Source organism: Elephas maximus, chromosome 5 (assembly GCF_024166365.1).
Source record: "Elephas maximus indicus isolate mEleMax1 chromosome 5, mEleMax1 primary haplotype, whole genome shotgun sequence".
Classification (NCBI taxonomy): Eukaryota; Metazoa; Chordata; class Mammalia; order Proboscidea; family Elephantidae; genus Elephas; species Elephas maximus.
In genome coordinates this window covers 161998429-162021053 of record NC_064823.1, presented here as the reverse complement: position 1 = coordinate 162021053, position 22625 = coordinate 161998429, and the positions used below count along the sequence as shown (strand labels likewise).

At 47.9% G+C, this 22625-nt stretch overlaps 1 protein-coding gene across 5 annotated transcripts in view; it reads right to left on the bottom strand.

Moving 5' to 3' along the window:
- Window positions 1-492: 492 nt before the first annotated feature.
- Window positions 493-22625, bottom strand: part of GRK4 (G protein-coupled receptor kinase 4) — a 107917-nt gene continuing 85784 nt past the window's right edge. For 4 of the 5 annotated variants that reach the window (XM_049886640.1, XM_049886641.1, XM_049886643.1 and 1 more), the window contains 7 exons: window positions 20687-20724; window positions 13650-13739; window positions 12235-12443; window positions 7110-7247; window positions 4887-5024; window positions 4022-4159; window positions 493-633 (listed from right to left, as the gene is read on the bottom strand). In XM_049886640.1, the coding sequence (XP_049742597.1) occupies window positions 580-633; window positions 4022-4159; window positions 4887-5024; window positions 7110-7247; window positions 12235-12443; window positions 13650-13739; window positions 20687-20724 (805 nt within the window). In that variant the 3' untranslated portion in view covers window positions 493-579. The remainder of the gene's footprint in view (window positions 634-4021; window positions 4160-4886; window positions 5025-7109; window positions 7248-12234; window positions 12444-13649; window positions 13740-20686; window positions 20725-22625) is intronic. The other variant, XM_049886642.1, reaches the window with a different exon arrangement.

Below are 22625 nucleotides of genomic sequence, written 5' to 3'. Positions count from 1 at the left end.
GTGCTCGCTCTGTTATCCTACATGGCTTCTGGGGGTTTGGGATGAGATCCAGGGTCACAGAGAGTCACCTCTTTCAGAGCATAGGTACGTGTGTGTGAGTGTCCACAAGGACACGGACCTCAGGAAGGTAGAAATCACGGTGAGGGAGGCAAGGCCGACATGATGCCTGTCTCAGGGACACAGCGTGAAAGGAAGTGAGCAAAGACTTCGAAGCCACTGGTCGTGAGGGCAGTACCGCCTGCTCCAACCACTGCTGGGCTGATGCTGGCCTGGTCATTCCTTCCAAACGTCCCTTGGGGAACGCTGTAGGCCAAGCCCACTTCCCTCTCTGTGGGCTCACCTGGAGGTAGAGCCCAGCACAGGGTCCATGCCTGGGATTCCTCGGGGTGGCATGGTGGGACTCAGGTGGCTTTTTTGCAATACAGCTCCAGTGGAGAGACAGCTCCGGTGTCAGTGGAGGGAAATCTGTAAACTCACAAGGTAGGCTCTAAGTATGCTGTAGGCATTTATTACGACTCAGAGCATGTGCCCCTGCTTGGCACAGAGGTGTGGCCTTGCAAGGTCCGCACGGTGAACGGCTCAGCGTCTCCTCAGCTCCTCTTTCTTCTCGCTGGGTATGGAGCTGAGACAGCCCTGCAACACACAGCAGAATGGAGGCCACATTACATTGTTGATGCAAGCCAGACCAACTCCTTGAAGTATACACACAAAAAAAGAAAAAGAAAAATTCTTTTTTTTCTTTTTTTGTGTGTATATATATTTTTTTCTTTTTTTGTGTGTACACACAGTGAGTGACAAAACATTTGGGGGATGCTAATTTTAAGTAAAAACCTTAAACACGTTCTTATTTAAGGCATGAAGGATACTGAACTTACATACATACAGAATGCCTCAGCACCGTCGCGCCTCTCATGTCTAGTGCCGCGTGCTGACTCAGGCCTGCACAGTCTGTAGTTGGGCACGTACAGGCGTGCCAGCCACAGAGCTCACGCAGGAGGCACCGCTTCACTATGTGCAGCTGGTGTCTATCTACTGTGGAGTCTCCGGAGGGGCTCCACCTGACAGCAAGGACATGGGGACATGGCCGTGTGAGGAGAGTCCCCAAGCTGACACACTGAGCACTGAGAGGACGTAAACTGTGGATTCCCCAGAAGGGCTCCACCCGACAGTGTGGACACGGGAACATGGCCGCATGAGGACAGCCCTCGAGCCAGCACAGTGAGCACTGGAGGACATGAACCGTGGATTCTTCAGAAGGGCTCCACCTGACAGCGTAGACGTGGGGACATGACCAGGTGAGGGCAGCCCTTGAGCCAGCACAGTGAGCACTGAGAGGAAGTGAACTGTGGATTCCCCAGAAGAGCTCCACCTGATAGTGTGGACACGGGTACATGGCCGTGTGAGAAGAGTCCCCAAGCCAGTACAGTGAGCACTGAGAGGACGTGAACTATGGATTCCCCAGAAGGGCTCCGCCTGACAGCGTGGACACGGGGACATGGCCATGTGAGAAGAGTCCCCGAGCCGACACAGTGAGCACTGAGAAGACACGAACTGTGGATTCCCCAGAAGGGCTCCACCTGACAGCGTGGACATGGGGACATGGCCATGTGAGGACAGCCCTCGAGCCAGCACAGTACTGAGAGGCAGGCACTCGTGAGGGTGACGAGTCAGCTCACACAGCCCCAGTTCTCGGGTGATTATGGTGAATGCTGCTTTGGGAGGTTTTCACTGTCTCAGGCTTGCTTTTTATACCGAAAAAAGATGGATCCAAATATTAGCGGATGACCTCAGCGTCGATTTCTCAAGGGCAGAGAGGGAAGGCAGGACGATCCAATAGTCCAAGGAGACAAAGTTCACTTGGAAAAAATAGTTTCTAAATGTAATACTACTAAAGAAAGCCCCTCAAAACTCTCCTCCCATTTTCAAAAGTGTGTCAACTTTCCTTGTGAAGGAAGCTAATGAGATGACAACTACGAGAACCACAATGTATACCCAAGAGATTTAAATAACATGCATTGTTTTCTACTGTCCTCTAGGATTCTGATTTCCGGTCTTAGCTAAAATGCTTTGTCACTGACACAGGGCTCTATTTCCAGTGTTGGTGAGCCATACTTCTTGGAGTAGAACAGAGTCTTCGTGCCAACAACAGACACCACTGTGAGGCCATTCCTGGTTGGCTCTAAATAGCACCATATGGCTCTTCAACTGTGTTTTTACCTTTTGCAACTTTTTTTTCCTATTAGCACATTACATTTAAAAAAATCACAATCAAAGTTTATTAAGAAAATGTTCTGCATCCCATTTTGGTGAGTGGCATCTGGGGTCTTAAAAGCTAGCAAGCAGCCATCTAAGATGCATCAATTGGTCCCAACCCACCTGGAGCAAAGGAGAATGAAGAACACCAAAGACACAAGGAAAACACAAGCCCAAAGACAGCAAGGGCCACATAAACCAGACTCTCCATCAGCCCAAGACCAGAAGAACTAGATGGTGCCCAGCTACCACCAATGACTGCCTTGACAGGGAACACAACAGAGGTTCCCTGATGGAGCAGGAGAAAACTGGGGTGCGGAGCTCAAATTCTAGTAAAAAGACCAGACTTAATGGTCTGGCTGAGACCGGAGGAACCCCAGAAGACATGGTCCCTGGGCTCTTTGTTAGCCCAAAACTAAAACCATTCCTGAAGCCAACTCTCAGACGAAGATCAGACTGGACTATAAGACGTAAGATGATACTCTTGAAGAGAGTGCTTCTTAGCTCAAGTAGACGCAAGAAACTGAATGGGCAGCTCCCATCTGGAGGCAAGATGAGAAGGCAGAAAGGGACAGGAGCTGGTTGAATGGTGACGTGAAATACGGGGTGGAAAGAGTATGCCGTCATGTTACTGGGAGAGCAACTAGGGTCACATAATGACATGTTTATAAATTTTTGTATTAGAAACTAACTTGAACTGTAAACTTTTGCTTAAACCACAATAAAAAAGTATATAAAAATTTTTTTTAAATCACAATAAGTTGTACCCCTATAAAAAGTTAAATTGGCAAAAGTTGTGTGACAGATATATTTACAACAATGACAAAAAAGAGTAGCTGCGGAGTCCACTTATGTATAACCAAACACCTCACGGGATTTGGTTTCTTGGTTTGGAGGTTTAGGGTCTTGGTTTTATGGGACATCCCAGTTAACTGGCTTAGTAACATGTTCAGTGCCTCTGTTCTACCTTCTAGTTTGTTGTATAGTGCCTGGGGTCTTAAAAGCTCGCGAGCAGCCATCCAAGGCACAACAATTAGTTTCTATTCACCTGGAGCAACAGAGGAAGAAGGAGAGTCTAGGAATAAGAGGAGGATATGGAATGTGTGGCTAATTCCGTCCACGAACAACTGCCTCCTTCGCCATGAGACCAGAAGAACTGGATGGTGCCTGGCTACCCTTACTGAACACCTTGATCAAAGATTCTATAGAAGAATACTGATCAAAAGGGGGGAAATGTGGAACAGAATTTCAAATTCTCATGGGCTCCAGACTTTGTAGAACCATGAAGTTTGGATGTACTCCCCAGACTATGCCGTGAGATAATCTTTAAGCCTTAAACCAAAAATATCCCTTGAAGTCATCTTAAAAAGGAACAACAGTTTAGCTAAATAGTTAAAAAAAAAAAAAAAAAAGTCTGCCTTGAGCATTATGCTCTTTTAAGAACTATCTCTATGGGATCATAATCATAGGGACTTATAAGGTCACTGAGTCAGAACTGACTCAATGGCAATGGGGTTTTTTTTTTTCTTATATGGGATCAAAAGTGACAACAGCAACTGGAAAGATTAGAGAGGAACCTTAGGGAGCAGTGAATTTGTATTAACGGGGAGGAACAACTCAGAAAAGGAGGGCGAGAACGGCTGCCCACCTTGGAGAACGTGACCAGTGTCACAAAACGGCACATGTAGAAACTGAGCTGGTGTATATTCTGCTGCATTTGTTCTCAAGAACAAAAACAAACAAACAAACATCACAAGACGCTGTTTACCAGTCTCTTGAGGAGCCAGTACAAGAAGCCCCTCTTTGGTTTTTGAATGGGGGGACATGATGTCTCTTCTAGATCATCTGCAAAGTCTTCCTCAGTTCCACTGTCATTGAGGTCCTTGAAACAGTTGGATTCGATGATCTGCACAGACAGAAGGGCAGAAAAGGGAGGCGTGGTGAGACGCGTAAGCCAGCGACCCCATGACCCCTGCCTGTACCCTTGCTCAACCCTAGTCTCACCAAAGGCACTGGACCCACGCCGGGTCCCCATCCGAGATTCCCACGTTCCTTGCTTCCGGACGTCTTCTTGGGATAACTAATGTGGCCTCCTCCTCTAACTGGGTGCACCCCCGAAGCAATTAACTACTGAGGCCGTGGCTGCCCAGCCATCCCTGCCTACGGAGTGGGGCTTGGGGTGGTAAGCCAGCGCAATCAGACCTAAGGTGGCACCTCTGTCCACTCCCTGTAAATCGGACCAGAGGCAGCATCCATGCTTGGGGCTGGCCTATGTATGATCCAGACCTGTGGCCAGACATTTTTCATAATTCTTCCTCCCAAAATAGATACGGAGTCCTGGAGTCTGGTTAAGAGCTCGGCTGCTAACCCAAAGGGTTCACAGTTTGAATCTACCAGGCACTCCTTCAGAAACTCTATGGGGCAGTTCTATTCTGTCCTATAGGGTTGCTATGAGTCAAAATTGATGGGAATGGGTTAAAATAGATATACGTATACTTTGATAAACCTATATACGTAAAACAGCTAAAAAGACATTTTAAAAAGGACACTGTAGAAGACACCTACAGATATGCACGTAATTTTTCTTTTGGGGTCGTCACTAGCATAAACCTGGGGTGCTGCAGAGGCAGTACCTCATTCTGCCAGGGGATGGAGACACAGCCCGTGACAAAGGTGGCGTAGAACTCCTCATCTCTGGTGTCCAGGTAGACTCCCTTCACGATGGAGAATCGCCCGATATCCAAGACGTCCTTGCAGTACACGGCATGTGGCTGGGCACAAAGAGAGTCACCCACCATGAGATGGCCAGGGTCAGGCTTCGTTTCCTCAGTTTGAGAGAGTGGCAGGCACTGAGAACGGACATGGACGCCCTGTCTGCCCAGTTCACCCTTGCTCTCTCACACACGTACTCCTGAGGGCCACCCTTTCTTCTGAATTACAGATAGAGGCAGGGGGTGAAGGAGGGTGGGTCAGGGACAGAGCACTGGGAGGACAAGAGCCCGTTTCCTGTGGGACCCTCTCAGATGGCTCTGCCATCTCCAGCCTCAGTGGCATTTTCCTGCACACCCTGTGACAGTCTGGGTGAGGAGCGGAGGGCCGGCTGGCCACACCTCTTACCACTGCTCATCTGACGGCCTTGGGTGGTGGGTGCAGGGGCTCAGGGACAGTAGCCTGGCCCTACCGTTCTCACCAGCAGGCAGGCAGGGTGCACGGGGTGAGGCTGCCTCCCGCCAGCACAGCTGCTGCACCCCTGGACTGAGGGGTACAGTGCCTAGGATGCCGCAGCGCGGCGCCGGCTAGGCCACCGCAGGAGGCCCTGGGTGTTCTGAGAACACGTGCCCCCACCAGGCCAGGACCAGGATACCATGACAGTGAGTGCTGTCATCGAAGCCACAAGGTCCTGCAGGTCATTGGTCTGAACATCTTATTGGTAAGAAACCACCATCATTGGACCATGCACTCACCATTGACGGGAGCCTGCCCCGCACAGGGAAGGAGGGAAATGGAAGTGGTCTGCAGTCCCCACCCCCATCCTTGACTGCGGCCCAGGCCCAAGGCTCAGACACCCGGGCTGCCTGGAGCCCCAGGCTGCCCCACATGCCGGCACAGCCCTCACCCCTCCAACGAACTACTGATGAGTTATCGTTAGACCCTCCACAGTGTATCAAATTACGCAGACCACACAGAAGCCTTCCGAGCCTCTGCCTGGTGTACGTCCCAACTGTCACTCTGTCCTCATCTTGTCTGTCCGGCTGTTTGTTTTACTGCCCCTCTCTGCAGATGACGAAGAGCTCCAGGGGAGCAGAGCCCTCGCTTGCCTTGTTCTCCGCTGTGGCCCTAAGGCCTAGAACCGAGCCTGGCAGGTAGCACTCAGTGAGTATGCAATGAATGAATGAATAAATGAACTGAAAGGAAGCAGTTACTCTTCTGACATATACTATGACTGCAAAGTACACAGAAAAGTTTTAAAAGCTGAAGCTCTTTTAATTGTGAATTTTAATTCCATCAAGCCGAAGTTCCTCTCCGATCTTTGCCTTTCTAGAACACCTCTGTAGCTAACTGCCAGAGTCCAAGCTGCTTTCATCCATTTATTCTTCATTCAGCACAAATTACTGTCTACCAGCATTTCCACAGCACCAGGTGCTGGGCTGGGCACTTAGATACATGGCCTCGTTTGACCCCAATAGCAAGCTCTCAAAGGAAGCAGAGTTGGCACCCCCATTGGATGGGGGGTTCCATCTCAGAGACGTCTAGTGGCTGCTCCTGGGCTCGTGGTGAAGCCAGCCACAGCCCCTAATCTCATGAAAGAAGGGGCAGTGCATCTGAGACAGCAGCGGCAGCAGGGCCGCTGGATAAGGACGTGAATGCATATGGTCTGTTCTGGGAACCCCCACCCCAGTGTGGCTGGGATACAAGGGCCAAGAGTTGACACTGGCAAGGAGGTCAGAGAGGAAGACACGGGTAAGGCAGGGAGGGTGAGAGGTGGTGCTGGAGCTTCTGAGGAGGGTGGTGACACGGCTCAGCCACCTGTCCACCACACAGCTTGGCCACCAGTCCAGCAGCAGTGCAGCCAAGGCCACAGACACAAGCAGCCCCAGTGTTGGGAGCTCTCCGTGGAAGGCCAGTGATGGGTCTGCTGAGTGGTGGAGGGACAGGGGCAGCTGGGTGAGGAAGAATCAGGTATGGGGCAGTAGAGGGCAGAAACCACACCTGGCTGTAGCCACACCTGGCTGTAGCCACACCTGGCTGTAGCCACAGCTGGCTGTACCAGGTGAGTCGAGACCTGCTCTAAACAATGGACTCATCAGGTGGGTCAGTTCTTGGACACCCTGCTGGGCATCTGGCAGCCGACTTACATCAGGACAGAAAGGGGGATCCAGCATATTTGCTTCCAGCCTCTTGAAGTTGATGTCCTTGAACACGGGATGCTGTTTGACTTCAGCCGCTCCGCCCCCCTTGCAGCCCAACCGCTGCTCTGGGTTCTTGGTGAGTAACTGTGGAAGAGACAGATGGAGAAAAGCACACACTCAGAACGTCTCCTCCATAATCACCTGAAGAATGAGAGGCAGCGGAGGGCACCTCCACCTAAACAAATAAAGGCACTCAATTTTCAGCAAAGCCCATTAATTCAGATTTCACTCATTGGCAATACGTGATAGGAGCTGGGCTAAAGTTCTGCCTTTGAGTTTTCAACAAATAAAGCGTTTGCTAAGTAAATCCTTAAGGGAAAATTTTAATCACGCAAAAATTGGGGGAACTTGTTTAAGGTAGTAGAAGCTGCTGAGCACGCTGGGGTTCCCACTGTAATGCGGTTGTGTTTGTAATTAGAAGCTGTTTTAATCTATTCATTAAACAGGTCACTAAGGAACTCAGACGAAGCAAACATCCAGCAAATCTGCTTCTAGAAACTGCTCTTAAATAGAGGGGGTATCTTTCAAAAGTATTCCTTGTAAGTTGTGTTGGCAAATGTTTTGGTGTGTATATTTTCACAATTTTTTTAAAAAATTATTCCTTACATACTAATACAGCTATCGCCAGTTCAAGTAGGCCCTTCCACACAATTACGATCAGTTGGAAAGGTTTGGCTGTGCTCAAAGGCAACACATTGAGGAGCCGAACTAAAAACCCAAATCCACTGCTATCAAGTCCATTCCAACTCATAGCAACCCTGTAGGACAGAGCAGAACTGCCCCACAGGGTTTCCAAGGCTGTAAATTTTTATGGAAGCAGACTGCCACATCTTTCTCCTGGGGAGTGGCTGGCTGGTGGTTTGAACCGCCGACCTTTCGGTTACCAGCCCAGTGCTTTAGCCACTGTGCCACCAGGACTCCTTTAATTAAAGATCTGGACCTCTAAAATTCAGTCAAGACCAGTGGTTGGGAAACTGTCCAAAGGATTATCTCGCCAGATGCCTGTTTTTGTTAATAAAGTTTTATTGGAACACACCACGCTTGTTGACTTGCCTGGTGCCTATGGCTGCTTTTGCATTGTTGAAATAGAGACATGCCAGGCCTAAAAGAGTTACCGTCTGGCCCCTGACTAAGGTCAGCACCCATTCCCTTTTTGAATATAAGTCAAAGTCCCTGACACCTCCTGGTCCCAGCTCAGCCACACACTCCCTGCCCCCACTCCCCACCCCCAGCCCTCACTGCCTGAGCTCCTGAGGCACAGACCCCCTTCTTCTGCATCCTTACATCCGCCACGCTACGTCACCCCTGGGCCTATACCCACACTTTGCCCTCTGCCTAGCCAGGTCTTACTAAGTCCCAGCTTCCTGGCCCCACCCTGGGTCCAGCTCCCTGGCCCTAGCTCTCCAGCCTCACATCAAGCTGCAAGCCTCCCATCAGTGGATGTGCACAGAGTACCGGGACCAGGTGCACCGCAGGACCAGGCCCAGGCCCATGCCCATGCCCAGGCAGGTGAGCCAGGCACAGAGAATGACTTCCCTCACTTTCAGCACCTCAGCTGAACCCCATCCCCGCCTGCAGCCGCTCCACACTGGTCTCTATTGTTAAGACAATGCTGGCTCTTGAAATGCCACCCTCCAATCCCCGTTTGTTGGAATTTAGCCTATTCTTCAAGAGCTCATCATTTCCCTCTTAACAATTACTGAGGACTTACTGTGTTACTGTGTGTGTGTGATCTCACTGTATCCTCCCAACAACACTGCAAGGAAGGACTTACTATCACCCCCATTTTATAAGTGGGAAACCTGAGGTCAGAGAAGCTCGAAACGGGGAGCTGAGACAGCCTGGCCTTGACTTCAAGGCCAGTGCTCCGATCACAGCAACACAAGGCCCCTCATTCAAACACTACCTTCTTGCCCAGCACCCACAACAGACCAGGATTTCTTCGCCCTGAAAACCCCTGTGATCTGTTTCTGTCTTGTGTGCGGCACCTGCCACGTTCTGCCTCTTCACTGTAGTTCCTTTCATGCCTGCCACAGGCCTCCCATCCAACTGCGGGCTCCTTAGGGCCAGCGTCCGTTCCTAATTTCTATCTTTACGTTCCTGTAGCCGACCAGTCTAGTGTATAGCAAGCACTCAGTAAATATTTATCAAACCGAACATAAAGGGTAGCCTTGCCAGACATCATTTAATGTGAGTAGCTGACTAACAACTGTCAACCCAAAGCAGAAGCTGGAAGAACAGCCAAGCCGATGCCACACGCTCAGTGACAAGCCTGTAACAGGCATTCCTTCTTCTATTGAGACAAATGAAAGGCAAAAACCAAAACAGTTATTCTTCGGCCACCATCAGCTCATCCCAGTTACTGATACACGTAGTGACAGCTGTAATTCCTGGTGGCTGCAGGACCCACCTAGCTGACCCAGGCCCAGCCTCTGAGTCTGTGGCCTCCCTTTCTCTAGTGTCCTTGTCCTCTGCCCCCTCACTCACATCATACAGGCTTGGTGACCAGTAACTGCACCCCTCCATCAGCTCCAGCCAAGGGGCCCTGAGCCAGCAGATTTCAGGTCACACTCCATCTGCAACCACCGTTCAGCACCCCCACTCTCCTTGGGATCCAGCCGAGATTCCAGGGTCCATGATTTAATCCCTCCTTTGCAGGCATGTGACTCCCTTGCCTCCCTCCTGCTTCAACACGCATGCCCGACTAAACCACAATATGGGTACAAGTGGCTCCTGCAGGCGCCACGCCCAACTGGGCTCACTTGAGATCCAGGTCCTCCATCCTCAAGGGCCCAGTGCTGCTGAGGGAGCCTCTCCTCCCCTGGACCCTTGGCCCCCCGCTCCTACTGCCTCTCCCTGCAATGCTCCTGCCCTCCCCGGCTGCCAGCTGCCGGCCGGCCGAGCACACAGAAGCCCCCAGGGAGCGTCCACCGCTCAGGGTCCACATCTCCCCACCACCTGGCCTGCAGGCCCCAGCTGCTCCTTGTCCATACCCTCCCCTCGCGCTCTGGGTGCCATCCTCTCACCCAACACAGGACTTCACCTCAGCAGTTCTCCCCTTCACGCTCCAGTGTTTGCTCCCCAACTCAGGCTTGGCGGCACCCGGGGCACCTCATACCTCATCCACCACACCAGCCAACGCTGTGGACTCTGCCTCAAGAGACACCCAGGATCTGGCCACATCTCACCAGTGCCTCTGCTGCTACCGTACCTGAACTGCCACCGGAGTCAGCGCGAAGCCTCCTAGCTGCTCTCCTCCCTCCCATCCGACCGCCCCTTCTCATCCTGGCAGCTGAGGACCCCACACTCCCTGACATCACGCTCTGACCGGCTGCACTGCCTTCTGTTCCCGGCTCATCCAGCCCCTGCCCATTTCCCTCACTCAGGCCACACAGCCAGTGGCCCACCAGGCATGCTGCCCCTCACGGCGCTCTGCCCAGAAGGCTCCAGACCTCGCTTCCTGCAGATCCTGCCGCCATTCAGAATCATGACCCCCAGTCCTGACACCGCCCCCCCCCCCGAAGCTTTACTGTCCTCCAGGGCAGGTGCCCCACCTGACGTCCTCAATTTTCCCCCTTTGCTACACGTACTGTCTCTCCCACCTACCCTCAGCAGAATGAGAGCACCCTGAGGGCAGGCGGGGATGTGGCAGTCTCAATCAAGGGAACCCCCAGCACCTGGACAGTCCCAGCACATAGAAGATGCTCAATAAATCTTTGTTGAGTGAAAATAAAAAACGTGCTAAAAAATAATCACTATTGGTTTAAGAGAGTGAAGTGATAAAGAGAGCTTCTCTCATTCACCTGGCGTCTGGGCAGCTGGGGTAGTAAGAGTGCCACCCACCATCAGATGGATTTGGGGGCAAACCTGGCCGTTCCTTACTAATCTTCTGATCATGGACAAGCGTCTCACTCCCGGGCCCCTGACTCCTCGCTGTAACACCCAGGTAACAATGTCAAGTACATAGGGCTCTTAACAGAATGAAGGAACATATCTGCAGAGCTCCCAGCACAGGGCCTGGCACACAACAGGCCTTCAGTTCAAGGTGTCCATCCTGCAAATCTGCTGCAGAAGACCTCTTCAAAGTTCTGAAGAGCAAAGAGGTCACTTTGAGGACTAAGGTGCGCCTACCCAGGCCACGGTGTTTTCAATCGCCGCATATGCATGTGAAGGCTGGACAATGAAAAAGGAAGATGGAACTGATGCGTTCAAGTCGTGGTGCTGGGGAAGGATACCAGTTATACCGTGGACTGCCAGAAGAATGAATAAGTCAGTCTTCGAAGAAATACAACCAGAATGCGCCTGAGAAATGAGGATGGTGGGACTTCACCTCCTTTACATTGGACGTGTTATCAGGAAAGACCAATCGCTAGAAAACGACATCATGTTTGATACAGCAGAGGGTCAGCAAAAACGAGGGAAACCCTCCGTGAGATGGACTAACACAAGAGCCCCAACAAGAGACACAAACATATCAACAACAAGAAGACGGCACAGGACTGGGCAACATTTTGTCCTATTACACAGAAGGTCACTGTGAGTCACAGCCAACTGGGTGGCAACTAACCACAGTAGCACATTATGAACACAATCCCTGGCAGTCAGCTAAAGAGAAAGCAGCAGAGAAAACAAACAAAATCAAACAAAGTGAGGAGGGAGAAAAATCTTACTATTTCAAAAATACATTAAACATTCTGTTTTGTGTTTAATTTCCTATAAAATGAGCCAATGAAACAAAGCTCAGCTGTTTTCTGAAAAGAGAATAACCTTGGCGGCACCCTGCCTTTTCCAGAGCATCTCTTGAGAAAGAAAATGAGGAGTTTCACTCAGCTCTGCTCTAATGGGTCAGAAAACCAACTAAGCCGTTTTCCTACTGACCGGAGGTAAAGGGCCGTGAGGTGAGCCCCATGGAGCTGGCGCTCTTACTGCAGCTGCTGCACTAGCTAGTACAGAGCTTTGCTGAAGGCCTGGCTAAAAACTGGCAGCCTGACAGCTGTCTTTAACTTGCCAGTGAAAACAACTAGCGTGAGTTAAGGGTTGAATTTCCAAACCTCGGTAGAAGCGGACCCACCATCTTGCAGATGGATTTGGCGTCCTCTGAAAACTTCTCAGAATACTCCTCGTTGTCCTTCTTCACTCTTCGGTCGATTTCCTCCCGTTTGACTTTCTCTTTGAATTTTCTGAATGGAGAATGTCCCTGAATCATTTCATATATCAGACAGCCAAGTCCCCACCAGTCAGGACTAAATGTATAGTTTTCATTATTGATAACTTCTGGAGCTACATAACAAATACAGGAAATGAAATTAAATTATGGCTTTGAATTCTCTTGTAATTAATTCCAAATAACATATTAGCAATTGAATGTGACAACATGGATGGCCCTTGGTGTCAGTAACTAAGTAAAAGAAGCATGACAAATGGCCTCCTATGGCGTGGGGTTCCATTTATCTGAAATGTTCCGAATAGCCGAATCCATAGAAACAGAGGTAGATTCATGGTTTCCTAGGGCTGGGGGCGGGCAGGGGATGGGAGTGACAGCTCATGGGTACAGGGTTCCTTCTGGAGTGACGGACCGTTCAGCAATTAGATGGTGCTAATTGACGGCTGCACGGCTCTATGAATACGCTAAAAACTACTGAGTTGTGCACTGTACAGTGAGCGGTTTATGACACATGATTTCTCTCTACAGAGCTGTTGTTACTCAATAACAGCTCACGCCACTCAGCCACAGTGGCCCAACCTGTGTGGTGCACCTCAGGAGGCTCACTCAAAGGATGAAATTAATTGCCACAGAGTACGCTAACATGGGGGAAGTGGTGCTACAGGTAAGATCTGTCTCCTGAGCAGGGTGTCCCCTCCAAACACATGGCTCCCCAGTTCCCTGGCCAACTGTTCCCCAGTTAGACAAAAATCCCCAAAGCAGGGGATAGCAGAGACAGTGGGACACAGGGCCTTATCGCAGGGCTCTGCAGTGGCCCTCAGTTCCCAATGCTGGAGGCCACTCCTGGGTCGGCCTGGCACTGCCTGGTACTTCTTACAGAGCCCCAATCCCCACGTCAGGGAAAGCTGGGCCCAGGGGCCAGAAGGTTACTACTCTGGAGCTGAATCAAGCCAGTAAGTGCCTCCAGTTTCATGGATGCTCCGCCATAACCAGGGATGATAATATCCCGGGTGCACTCGGGAGTCTGAGGGGCCAACATGCAGAGCCAGGGGGCCTGCTGTCCTGGTTCTCCTGCAATGAGCTGCGTGGCCTGGAGACACAGAGCCCTCTGTGGGCCGCCTTTCCCTCCCTCTGTAGAAACAGGAGGGTGGACAAGGCAGTGTCAACACTAACTGGTCAAAGGCTTCACAATGCCATCTGTGCTGTCTAGTAGCAAAGTCGTGTGTCAGAACTGCAGGTACGCATGCATTTTCATTTCTTGGTATGTTGAGTGCTCAGGCAGACAAAAAGTATGAAGACGGCTGACGTGATGTCTCACATACCCATGTAACCGACTGTTCCAACTCGTCCTCGAATCGTCTCCCCTTCTGGGATCTCCGCGGCTAAACCAAGATCGGAAATCCGGATATGTCCTGTGCGTGTTCAAACACGTTACACAAATCAGAGTGGGAAGTACTGACACTTTAACAACGATAAGTAACAGGATAGAAAATCGTCTTAAAAACCGTGGATGGAATTAATACCATTTCATACTCTGAAACACTTAAATTGAATATTGCAGCGAACTTTTCCACATTTAGCAAAATGCCATACATGCCTGTGGTTTCACTAACAGCAGGAAGTTAGACTCATGCCCGGCTAGTGACTCTGCCTTTGCACAGTCAATAAAACACAGGCAAACCTCCTTCTGGTGTTCTCTGCTTTCAGCCAGGATCCATCTGACATCAGCAATGATGTCCCTGGTTCCACGTCCTCTTCTGACCTTGGCCTGAATTTCTGGCTATTCCCTGTCGATATACTGCTGCAGCTGTTTTTGAATGATCTTTTGAATGACTACGCAAAGGCATTCGACTGTGTCGATCAAAACAAACTATGGTTAACACAGCGAAGACTGGGAATTCCAGAACACTTAATTGTGCTCATGAGGAACCTGTATATAGATCAAGAGGCAGTTGTTCGGAGAGAACAAGGGGGTACTGCATGGTTTAAAGTCAGGAAAGGTGTGCATCACGGCTGAATCTTTTCACCACACCTATTCAATCTGTATGCTGAGCAGGTAATCTGAGAAGCTGGACTATAAGAAGGATGGGCCATCAGGATTGGAGGAAGACTCATTAACAACCTGCATTATGCAGATGACACAACCTTGCTTGCTGAAAGTGAAGAGGACTTGAAGCACTTACTGATGAACATCAAAGACCACAGTCTTCAGTATGGATTACACCTCAACATGAAGAAAACAAAAATCCTCACACCTGGACCAATAAGCAACATCATGATAAACGGAGAAAAGATTGAAATTGTCAAGGATTTCATTTTACTTGGATCCACAATCAACACCCACGGAAGCAACAGTCAAGAAATCAAAAGACACATTACATTGGGCAAATCTGCTACAAAGGACCTCTTCAAAGTGTTGAAGAGCAAAGATGTCACCCTGAAGACTAAGGTGCACCTGATCCAAGCCATGCTATTTTCAATCGCATCATATGCATGTGAAAGCTGGACAATGAATAAGGAAGACCAAAGAAGAGTTGACGCCTTTGAATTACAGTGTTGGAGAAGAATACTGATTATACCACGGACTGCCAAAAGGACGAACAAATCTGTCTTGGAATAAGTACAACCAGAATGTTCCTTAGAAGCAAGGATGGCAAGACTGCATCTTACATACTCTGGACACACTGTCAGGAAGGATCAGTCCCTGGATAAGGACACCATGCTTGGTAAAGTACAGGAAGACCCTCAGTGAGATGGATTGACACAGTGGCTGCAACAATGGGCTCAAGCATAACAACAATTGTGAGCATGGCCCAGGACCAGGCAGTGTTTCATTTTATGGTACACAGGGTCACTATGAGTTGGAACTGACTCAACAGCACCTAACAACAACAGTGACTATGCAAAGGCATTCGACTGTGTGGATCATGACAAATTATAGATAACATTGCGTAGAATGGGAATTCCAGAACCCTTAGCTGTGCTCATGAGCAATCTGTACTTTGCCCAAGAGACAGTTACTCACATAGAACACGGGGATACTGTGCAGTTTAAAATAAAAAAAGGTGTGTTTCAGGGTTGTATCCTTTCACCATACCTATTCGAACTGCACGCTGAGCAAATAATCTGAGAAGCTGGAATATATGAAGAACGGGGCATCAGGATTGGTGGGAGACTCATTAACAGCCTACGTTATGCAGATGACACAACAAATGCCAACAGAGTTCAGGGAAAGAACAGAATTGAATTATACACATATGGTATTCTACTAAAAGATATACGTTATGTGTAATACCTTACGTACACAACAGGATTTAAATATTTGTTGAATTCCTTACTTATGAGAATAACAAATTATATGAAACATCCTTTGGAGAGCATAGTAAGATCAACCAGCCTTGAGGGCAGACACCCTGTTCAACTTCTTCACCACTGTATACCCAAGATTCTACTAAAATGCCTGATATGTAACCAGTTGCCATCCAGTCGATTCCAACTCATGGCCAACCCCATATGCACACAGTAGAACTGCTCCACAGGGTTTTCATGGCTGGTACCTTTCAGAAGCAGATTTCCAGGGCTTTCCTCCAAAGTACCTCTAGGTGGGTTTGAACCACCAACCTTTTGGTTAGTAGTTCAGGCACTTAGCTATTTGTGCCATCCAGGGCCTCCCAGCACACTCAAAAACCAAACCCATTGCCATCGAGTCAATTCTGACTCATAGTGACCCTGTGTACTATGCCACCAGGGTTTCCAAGCACACAGTAGATGTCATCTCGTTGACGGTCTTCGTCTTTAAACCACGCAGTATCTCCTTGTTCTGTTCGAACACCTGCCTCTTGATCTATGTATAGGTTCCTCATGAGCACAATTATGTGTTGTGGCATTCCCATTCTTCGTGGTGTTATCCATAATTTGTTATGATTCACAGGGTTGAATACCTTTGCATAGTCAATAAAACACAGGTAGCATCTTTTTGGTCATCTCTGGAGGATAATAATCAACACAATACTCTGAAAGGTGGAACTAAAGGAAAGCCTGCAATCATTTCACCTGAGTTTCCCGAGTGAATAGTTGAGGAGACAACAACAAATGAGTGAGGAAAGAGGGAAGGAATGAGAACATCCTCACTTTATGATGTCCAACAACACAACTGACCATTATGCGAGAGACCGACGAGAGTGGAATGCTGGATGGACAAAGCTAAGAACGTCTGAAGCCACAGATCAACCTGAACACCATCAAAACAGAGGGCCTCAGCCACCACGCGCCTCCTGATGTAACCTCACAGGAAGTACACAGGAAGGGAGCTTACCAAGCCTGGATCTGTCTAGGCTCCAGATCTACCTACTGGCTCTCAGGAGAGCAGGGGACAGAAAACTCATTAAATCCAGGGAAGTCCAGAATACGGGACCTTCCGCAGGACAAACAAGCTGGCTTCACACACAAACGAATGACAAAAAGAGGAGAGAAGGAACCTCTATGGTAAAAAGACTCAACAAGATGCCAACCAAACGTAACGTGGACTTCTTTGAATCCTGATTCAACGCACAACTGTAAAAACGTTTATGAAATAATTGGGGAAAGTTTAAAGCTGATGGGATACGAGGCTACGTTAAATTTTAAAAAGTTAAGTATTTTTGGAAGCAATTATAGCATTGCTTTATGTTTAAAAGGAAACCCTGGTGGCATAGTGGTTAAGAGCTACAGCTGCTAACCAAAAGGTTGGCAGTTCGAATCCACCAGGCACTCCTTGGAAACTGTATGGGGCAGTTCTACTCTGTCCTATGGGGTTGCTATGAGTCAGAATCGACCTGACGGCAACGGGTTTGTTTTTTTTTTTTTTACGTTTAAAAGAAAACAGTGTTGTTATCTTTCAGAGAGACAGATACTTCATGGATGAAATGAAGTGATGTTTATAGACTTGGCTTTAAAATAATTTCAGTAATAAAGTAGTAATGGTTTTTACAAAAACTCACTATTTACCACCCCTTTCAGGGATGTTTCTATTCCAGAAAACCAATGCCTCCTGTACGGAAAAGACAAGCATGATAGAGTTTTGTTATCTCAGCCATCACCTGAATCTATGAACCAAATCCCCCTTAATATATAACGCTGCAAAATGAGTGTGGCAAATTTAGGTCAGACCAGTCATAACAAGCACCTCACAACCCCAGTGATTTGCTTTTTCACCTAAAGCCGCCATAAAGGCTGAATTCTACTTTTCGAGAAGGGAAATTAGAAAGTATTTACAGAGGCAGTCATGTCATGCTTATTGTATTTGTTAACCTGACAATACTAGGCTCAAAGATGGAGTCACTTACGCTAAGCCCCAAGTCAGCAAAGGGAAACCTAGCTAGTTTCTATTTTCTGTAAGTGTTTAACCTTCCCTGGAGCTGAAACATAAGTCAGTCAATCGTCTCTCCCAGAAACGGAAACCTAAGCCAGGCAGTCAGGGCTTGCTTGCTCAGTTTCACCTAATTCCAAACTGCCCCTTGATCCCAAATAAGAAATGAAAATGCCCACCAGCCAGTCTGAAATTTGCCCAGTAGAGCTTCCTTATTCCTGAGTGTGCCAAGAAAAACCCTTCCACTTCGTACCGCTCTTTGGAGCTCCTGTCTGACTTCCAGACCAGATGTTCCCCAATTTGTGAACTGCAAACAAAGCTTGTGAGTTCGTACACAAATTTTATCTTGTAGAAATTTTATTTTTAACATAGTCAATGGCTGACAGGTGGAAATTAGGATGGAAGTTCTTTTCAATGAATGGTGCTGGGTCAACTGGCAATATACACTAAAAATGTACCTTAACCTCAACCTCACACCATACATAAAAATAAATTCCAGACGGGATTACAGAAGTAAAGAGGAAGATAACACAGGAAGGTTTTTAGAAGAAAACAACGTTTTTGTGACAGTGACATAGGGTAGGCACAGATTTCTTAAGCAAACACAAAAAGCACCAACATACGGATAACCAGTTCTTAAATGGGAGCGTGCTAAAATTTAGAATGGCTAGGGCATCTGCTTCTAGCCAAGAAGTAGAACCTGACACAAAACTTGCCCTCCCACCACCAGCAGTTACAAACACAACTGTTGACACGGTTCAACAGGCAACAGAGGGCTGTGCTTCCCAAGAAGGGAAGAAAACACGGGAGGCAAGCCCTCCCGTCACCCTGGTGTCCTACGTAGATGCGATTTGCAGATGGCGGCCAAGAAGTGGGAGCCTAGGCACAGCAAGGTGGTCTTGTTAAACTGAGGAGATGGAGGTTAAAGTTGGGGAGAGATGAGTTATCCAAAATCCATAGGATAAAGTTTAGAAGGAGCTATGCAGAGAAATCCTTCAGTACCATTGGTTCCTGATCACATGCCACCTCTAGAAATGGCTGAACATCGACTAATTCTCTTTGGTATTATGACTCTGTGTATTCCTTCCATCTTCTTTTGATGCTTCCTGTGTTTAGTATTTCCCCCATAGAATCCTTCACTATTGCAACTTGAGGCTTGCAATAGTGCAGTAGGCAGTGCGTCAGTCTCATAATCTGAAGGTCCTGAGTTCGAGCCTTGAAGAGGGCGGTTCTGTTTGGAAACCCTGGTGGCATAGTGGTTAAGAGCTACGGTTGCTAACCAAAGGGTCAGCAGTTCAAATCCACCAGGCACTCCTTGGAAACTCTATGCGGCAGTTCTACTCTGTCCTATAGGGTCGCTATGAGTTGGAATTGACTCTATGGCAACAGGTTTAGTTTTAATGGGTACACAGAGAAGGATCTATAAATATCTGGTCCTTCTTGAGTCCACTTAAAAATAAATAATTTTTTGAATAAGTAATGTATTCACATAGTCCAAAAATCAAAAATATATAATGAGGTATCACTATTCACATAAAGTTCTCCTTCCCCACCTCCTTCCACTATTAAGAGTTTATGACCCTTCCTCTATGTTTATGTATAAACAAGGAAATATAAATATGCTTTCTTATTTTGCCTCTTTCTTTACACAAAAGCTCACATATAAATACACTGTTCTGTACTTTTTTCCAGCTAACAAGCCATCTTAGAGATCACTCCACACTTCTACACACGGTGCTTCCTCCCTCTTTAAGCTGCTTCAGTGCCACCTTTAATCAGCAGCCAAACACAAATCAACGAGCTAGAAGCTCTGGATGCGGCCCTGGGCAAGTCACTCCTCAAATTTTCAAACTTCCCTAAAACGAGAATTCCAGTATCTTCCTCACAGTGTATGATTTTCATGCACAAAGTAGACAACAAGCTTGAAAGCAGTTGGCAAAAGTATAAAGGAGTCTACGAATTAAAGATACCCAATGTTTTTGTTTTTTGCCATCAAGATTCTCACCACTTGATGGAAAGTTCTCTTTGTCCTCTTCTCCTCTGAGGAGTCATTTTGGCCCCGTCTTAGGCTCTTTACTAGACTGAAAGACCCTTCTTAGACTGCCAAGAGAAATCACTTCCTTCCAACATTGCTCATATGGTTACTTGTCAATACAATTGTCTACAGCAGTACTGGCAACAGTTCACACATTTCTCTGGAGCAGTTATCACCCCAGAGAAATCAAGGTCTGTGTGGGCACTTGTGTTGGCAAAGAGCCAGCCCCAAAGGGTCACGCCTATCCATTCTCACATGGTCCCCAATTGCCAGTCACACAAAGCCCACGTGCCATCTTTGCTCTGGCTCTGTGACATGTGTTCTGTGGAAAAAGGACAGCACCATGAGCAGCAGGCTGGTGTTCAGGAGGGCACTGGATTAAAGGCACATGTAGAAAGCAAGATGTAGGTTAACAACAGGAAACCGAAAAGAGAAAATGCTCTTCCTTAGAGTTTCATGTCCTTCTAAACCTCCATTATTAACTGAAAACCATGACTACCCCTGATCCTTGCCTAAATAACCAAAAACCAAACCCACTGCCGTCAAGTCGATTCTGACTCATAGTGACCCTGCGGGACAAGTAGAACTGCTCCATAGGGTTTCCAAGGCTGTCAATCTTTACAGAAGCAGGCTACCACACCTTCCTCCCATGGAGTGGCTGGTGGGTTCAAACCACTGACCATTTTTTGGTTAGCAGCCAAGCACTTTAACCATTGCACCACCAGGGCTCCTCTACCTAAATACAGGGGAATGGCAATGTTCTCTACCACTTGTTTTTTAAAGAACATGCACCAGGGTTTCTGTGCTTTTTGTTTCTGTTCTGCATTAACTGGCTAAAGCCACATTACCCTTCTGTGTCCAAGTCTCTCTAGCAAAGAGTCTGCTTTAGACATGGAAGACGCACTCTCATTAGCCTTCTGTGTCCAACTCCCTCTATCAGAGTCTGCTTTAGACATGGCAGGCATGTTCTCACTCACCACGGTCATCCAGGAGAATGTTCTCAGGCTTCAAGTCTCTATGAGGAAAAGAACAATGACAAAAACTCAGTTATTCAGAAGCCAGCCGTGCCCCTCAGCATGCACCCGAATCACCGGCAATGTCTCCACGGCCATGAGCAATAGCAAGGGTGGCAGAAAACAAAACCGTCCTGTGTGGGTCCCATGACGACCCCTCATGCTGCTGTAAAGTGCTCATCACCACATGGCTTAAACGCAGCAGGACAAGAGTTCTGCACCACCCATTTCAGCAAACAACTTACCCAGGATGACAGTGCAAAACGAGCTGCTTCCTGTAGTTATGCAGATTTCACTTCAGTGATTAGGAGGGCAGCCCAGGAGCAAGGGCAGGACTTCATCTTTCATAAAACTGACTCACTTTCTCTTACCATTAATGCTTTTCAAAATTTCAACAACTGGACGAGGGGGGGAGGGAGGGAGGGAGAGGGTTTTTTATTGATTAATTAGTAGATAAGAACTGCTTTAGGTGAAGGGAAAGACAACACTCAATACATGGAAGGTCAGCTCAATTGGACTGGACCAAAAGCAAAGAAGTTTCCGGGATAAAATGAATGCTTCAAAGGTCAGCGGAGCAAGGGCGGGGGTTTGGGGACCATGGTTTAAGGGGACTTCTAAGTCAACTGGCAAAATAATTCTATTATGAAAACATTCTGCATCCCACTTTGAAATGTGGCGTCTGGGGTCTTAAATGCTAACAAGCGGCCATCTAAGATGCATCAATTGGTCTCAACTCACCTGGAGCAAAGGAGAATGAAGAACACCAAGGTCACACGACAACTAAGAGCCCAAGAGACAGAAAGGGCCACATGAACCAGAGACCTACATCATCCTGAGACCAGAAGAACTAGTTGGTGCCCGGCCACAATCGATGACTGCCCTGACAGGGAGCACAACAGAGAACCCCTGAGGGAGCAGGAGATCAGTGGGATGCAGACCCCAAATTCTCACAAAAAGACCATACTTAATGGTCTGACTGAGACTAGAGGAATCCCAGCGGCCATGCTCCCCAGACCTTCTGTTGGCAGAGGACAGGAACCATCCCCGAAGACAACTCATCAGACATGAAAGGGACTGGACAGTGGGTGGGAGAGAGATGCTGATGAAGAGTGAGTTAATTAAATCAGGTGGACACTTGAGATTGTGTTGGCAACTCTTGTCTGGAGGGGGGATGGGAGGATAGAGAGAGTGGGAAGCTGGCAAAATTGTCACGAAAGGAGAGACTGGAAGGGCTGACTCATTAAGGGGAGAGCAAGTGGGAGTACGGAGTAAGATGTATATAAACTTATATGTGACAGACTGACTTGATTTGTAAACGTTCACTTGAAGCTCAATAAAAGTTAATAAAAAAAAAACAATAAAATAAATAAATAAATAAAAGCAAAATTTCAACAACTGGAAATGTCCCATAGGAGGACCTGGTTCTGGGGGTGAGACAGACATGGATTCCAATCCCAGCTCTGCTGTCAGCTGGGTGGCCTCAGTGTCCTCACCTGTGGAACAGGGTGGTCACTGCCCACCTCTTGTCCTGGGTCACTGCAGGGTTTGGGGAACTCATGTCTCACAGCAGGAAGGCGGCACAAACAGAAGTTACCAGCATTCACAGGGATGCCACGGACTTCTAATCAGATGAAGTTATTAAAGGCTAAAATATTCTAGATTTAATATCTCAAACTACCTACTCTTTTTTTCTCTTAGACTACTAAAATTAATAACAGGGCTCAGCAAGGACACAAGATCACTACACAAAAATCAACTGAATTTCTACATACTGTTGTTGTTGTTAGGTACCGTTGAGTCGGTTCTGACTCACAGTGACCTTATGTACAACAGAACAAAACACTGCCCGGTCCTGTGCCATCCTCACAGTCACTGCTGTGAACAAGTCATAAATGGAATTAAG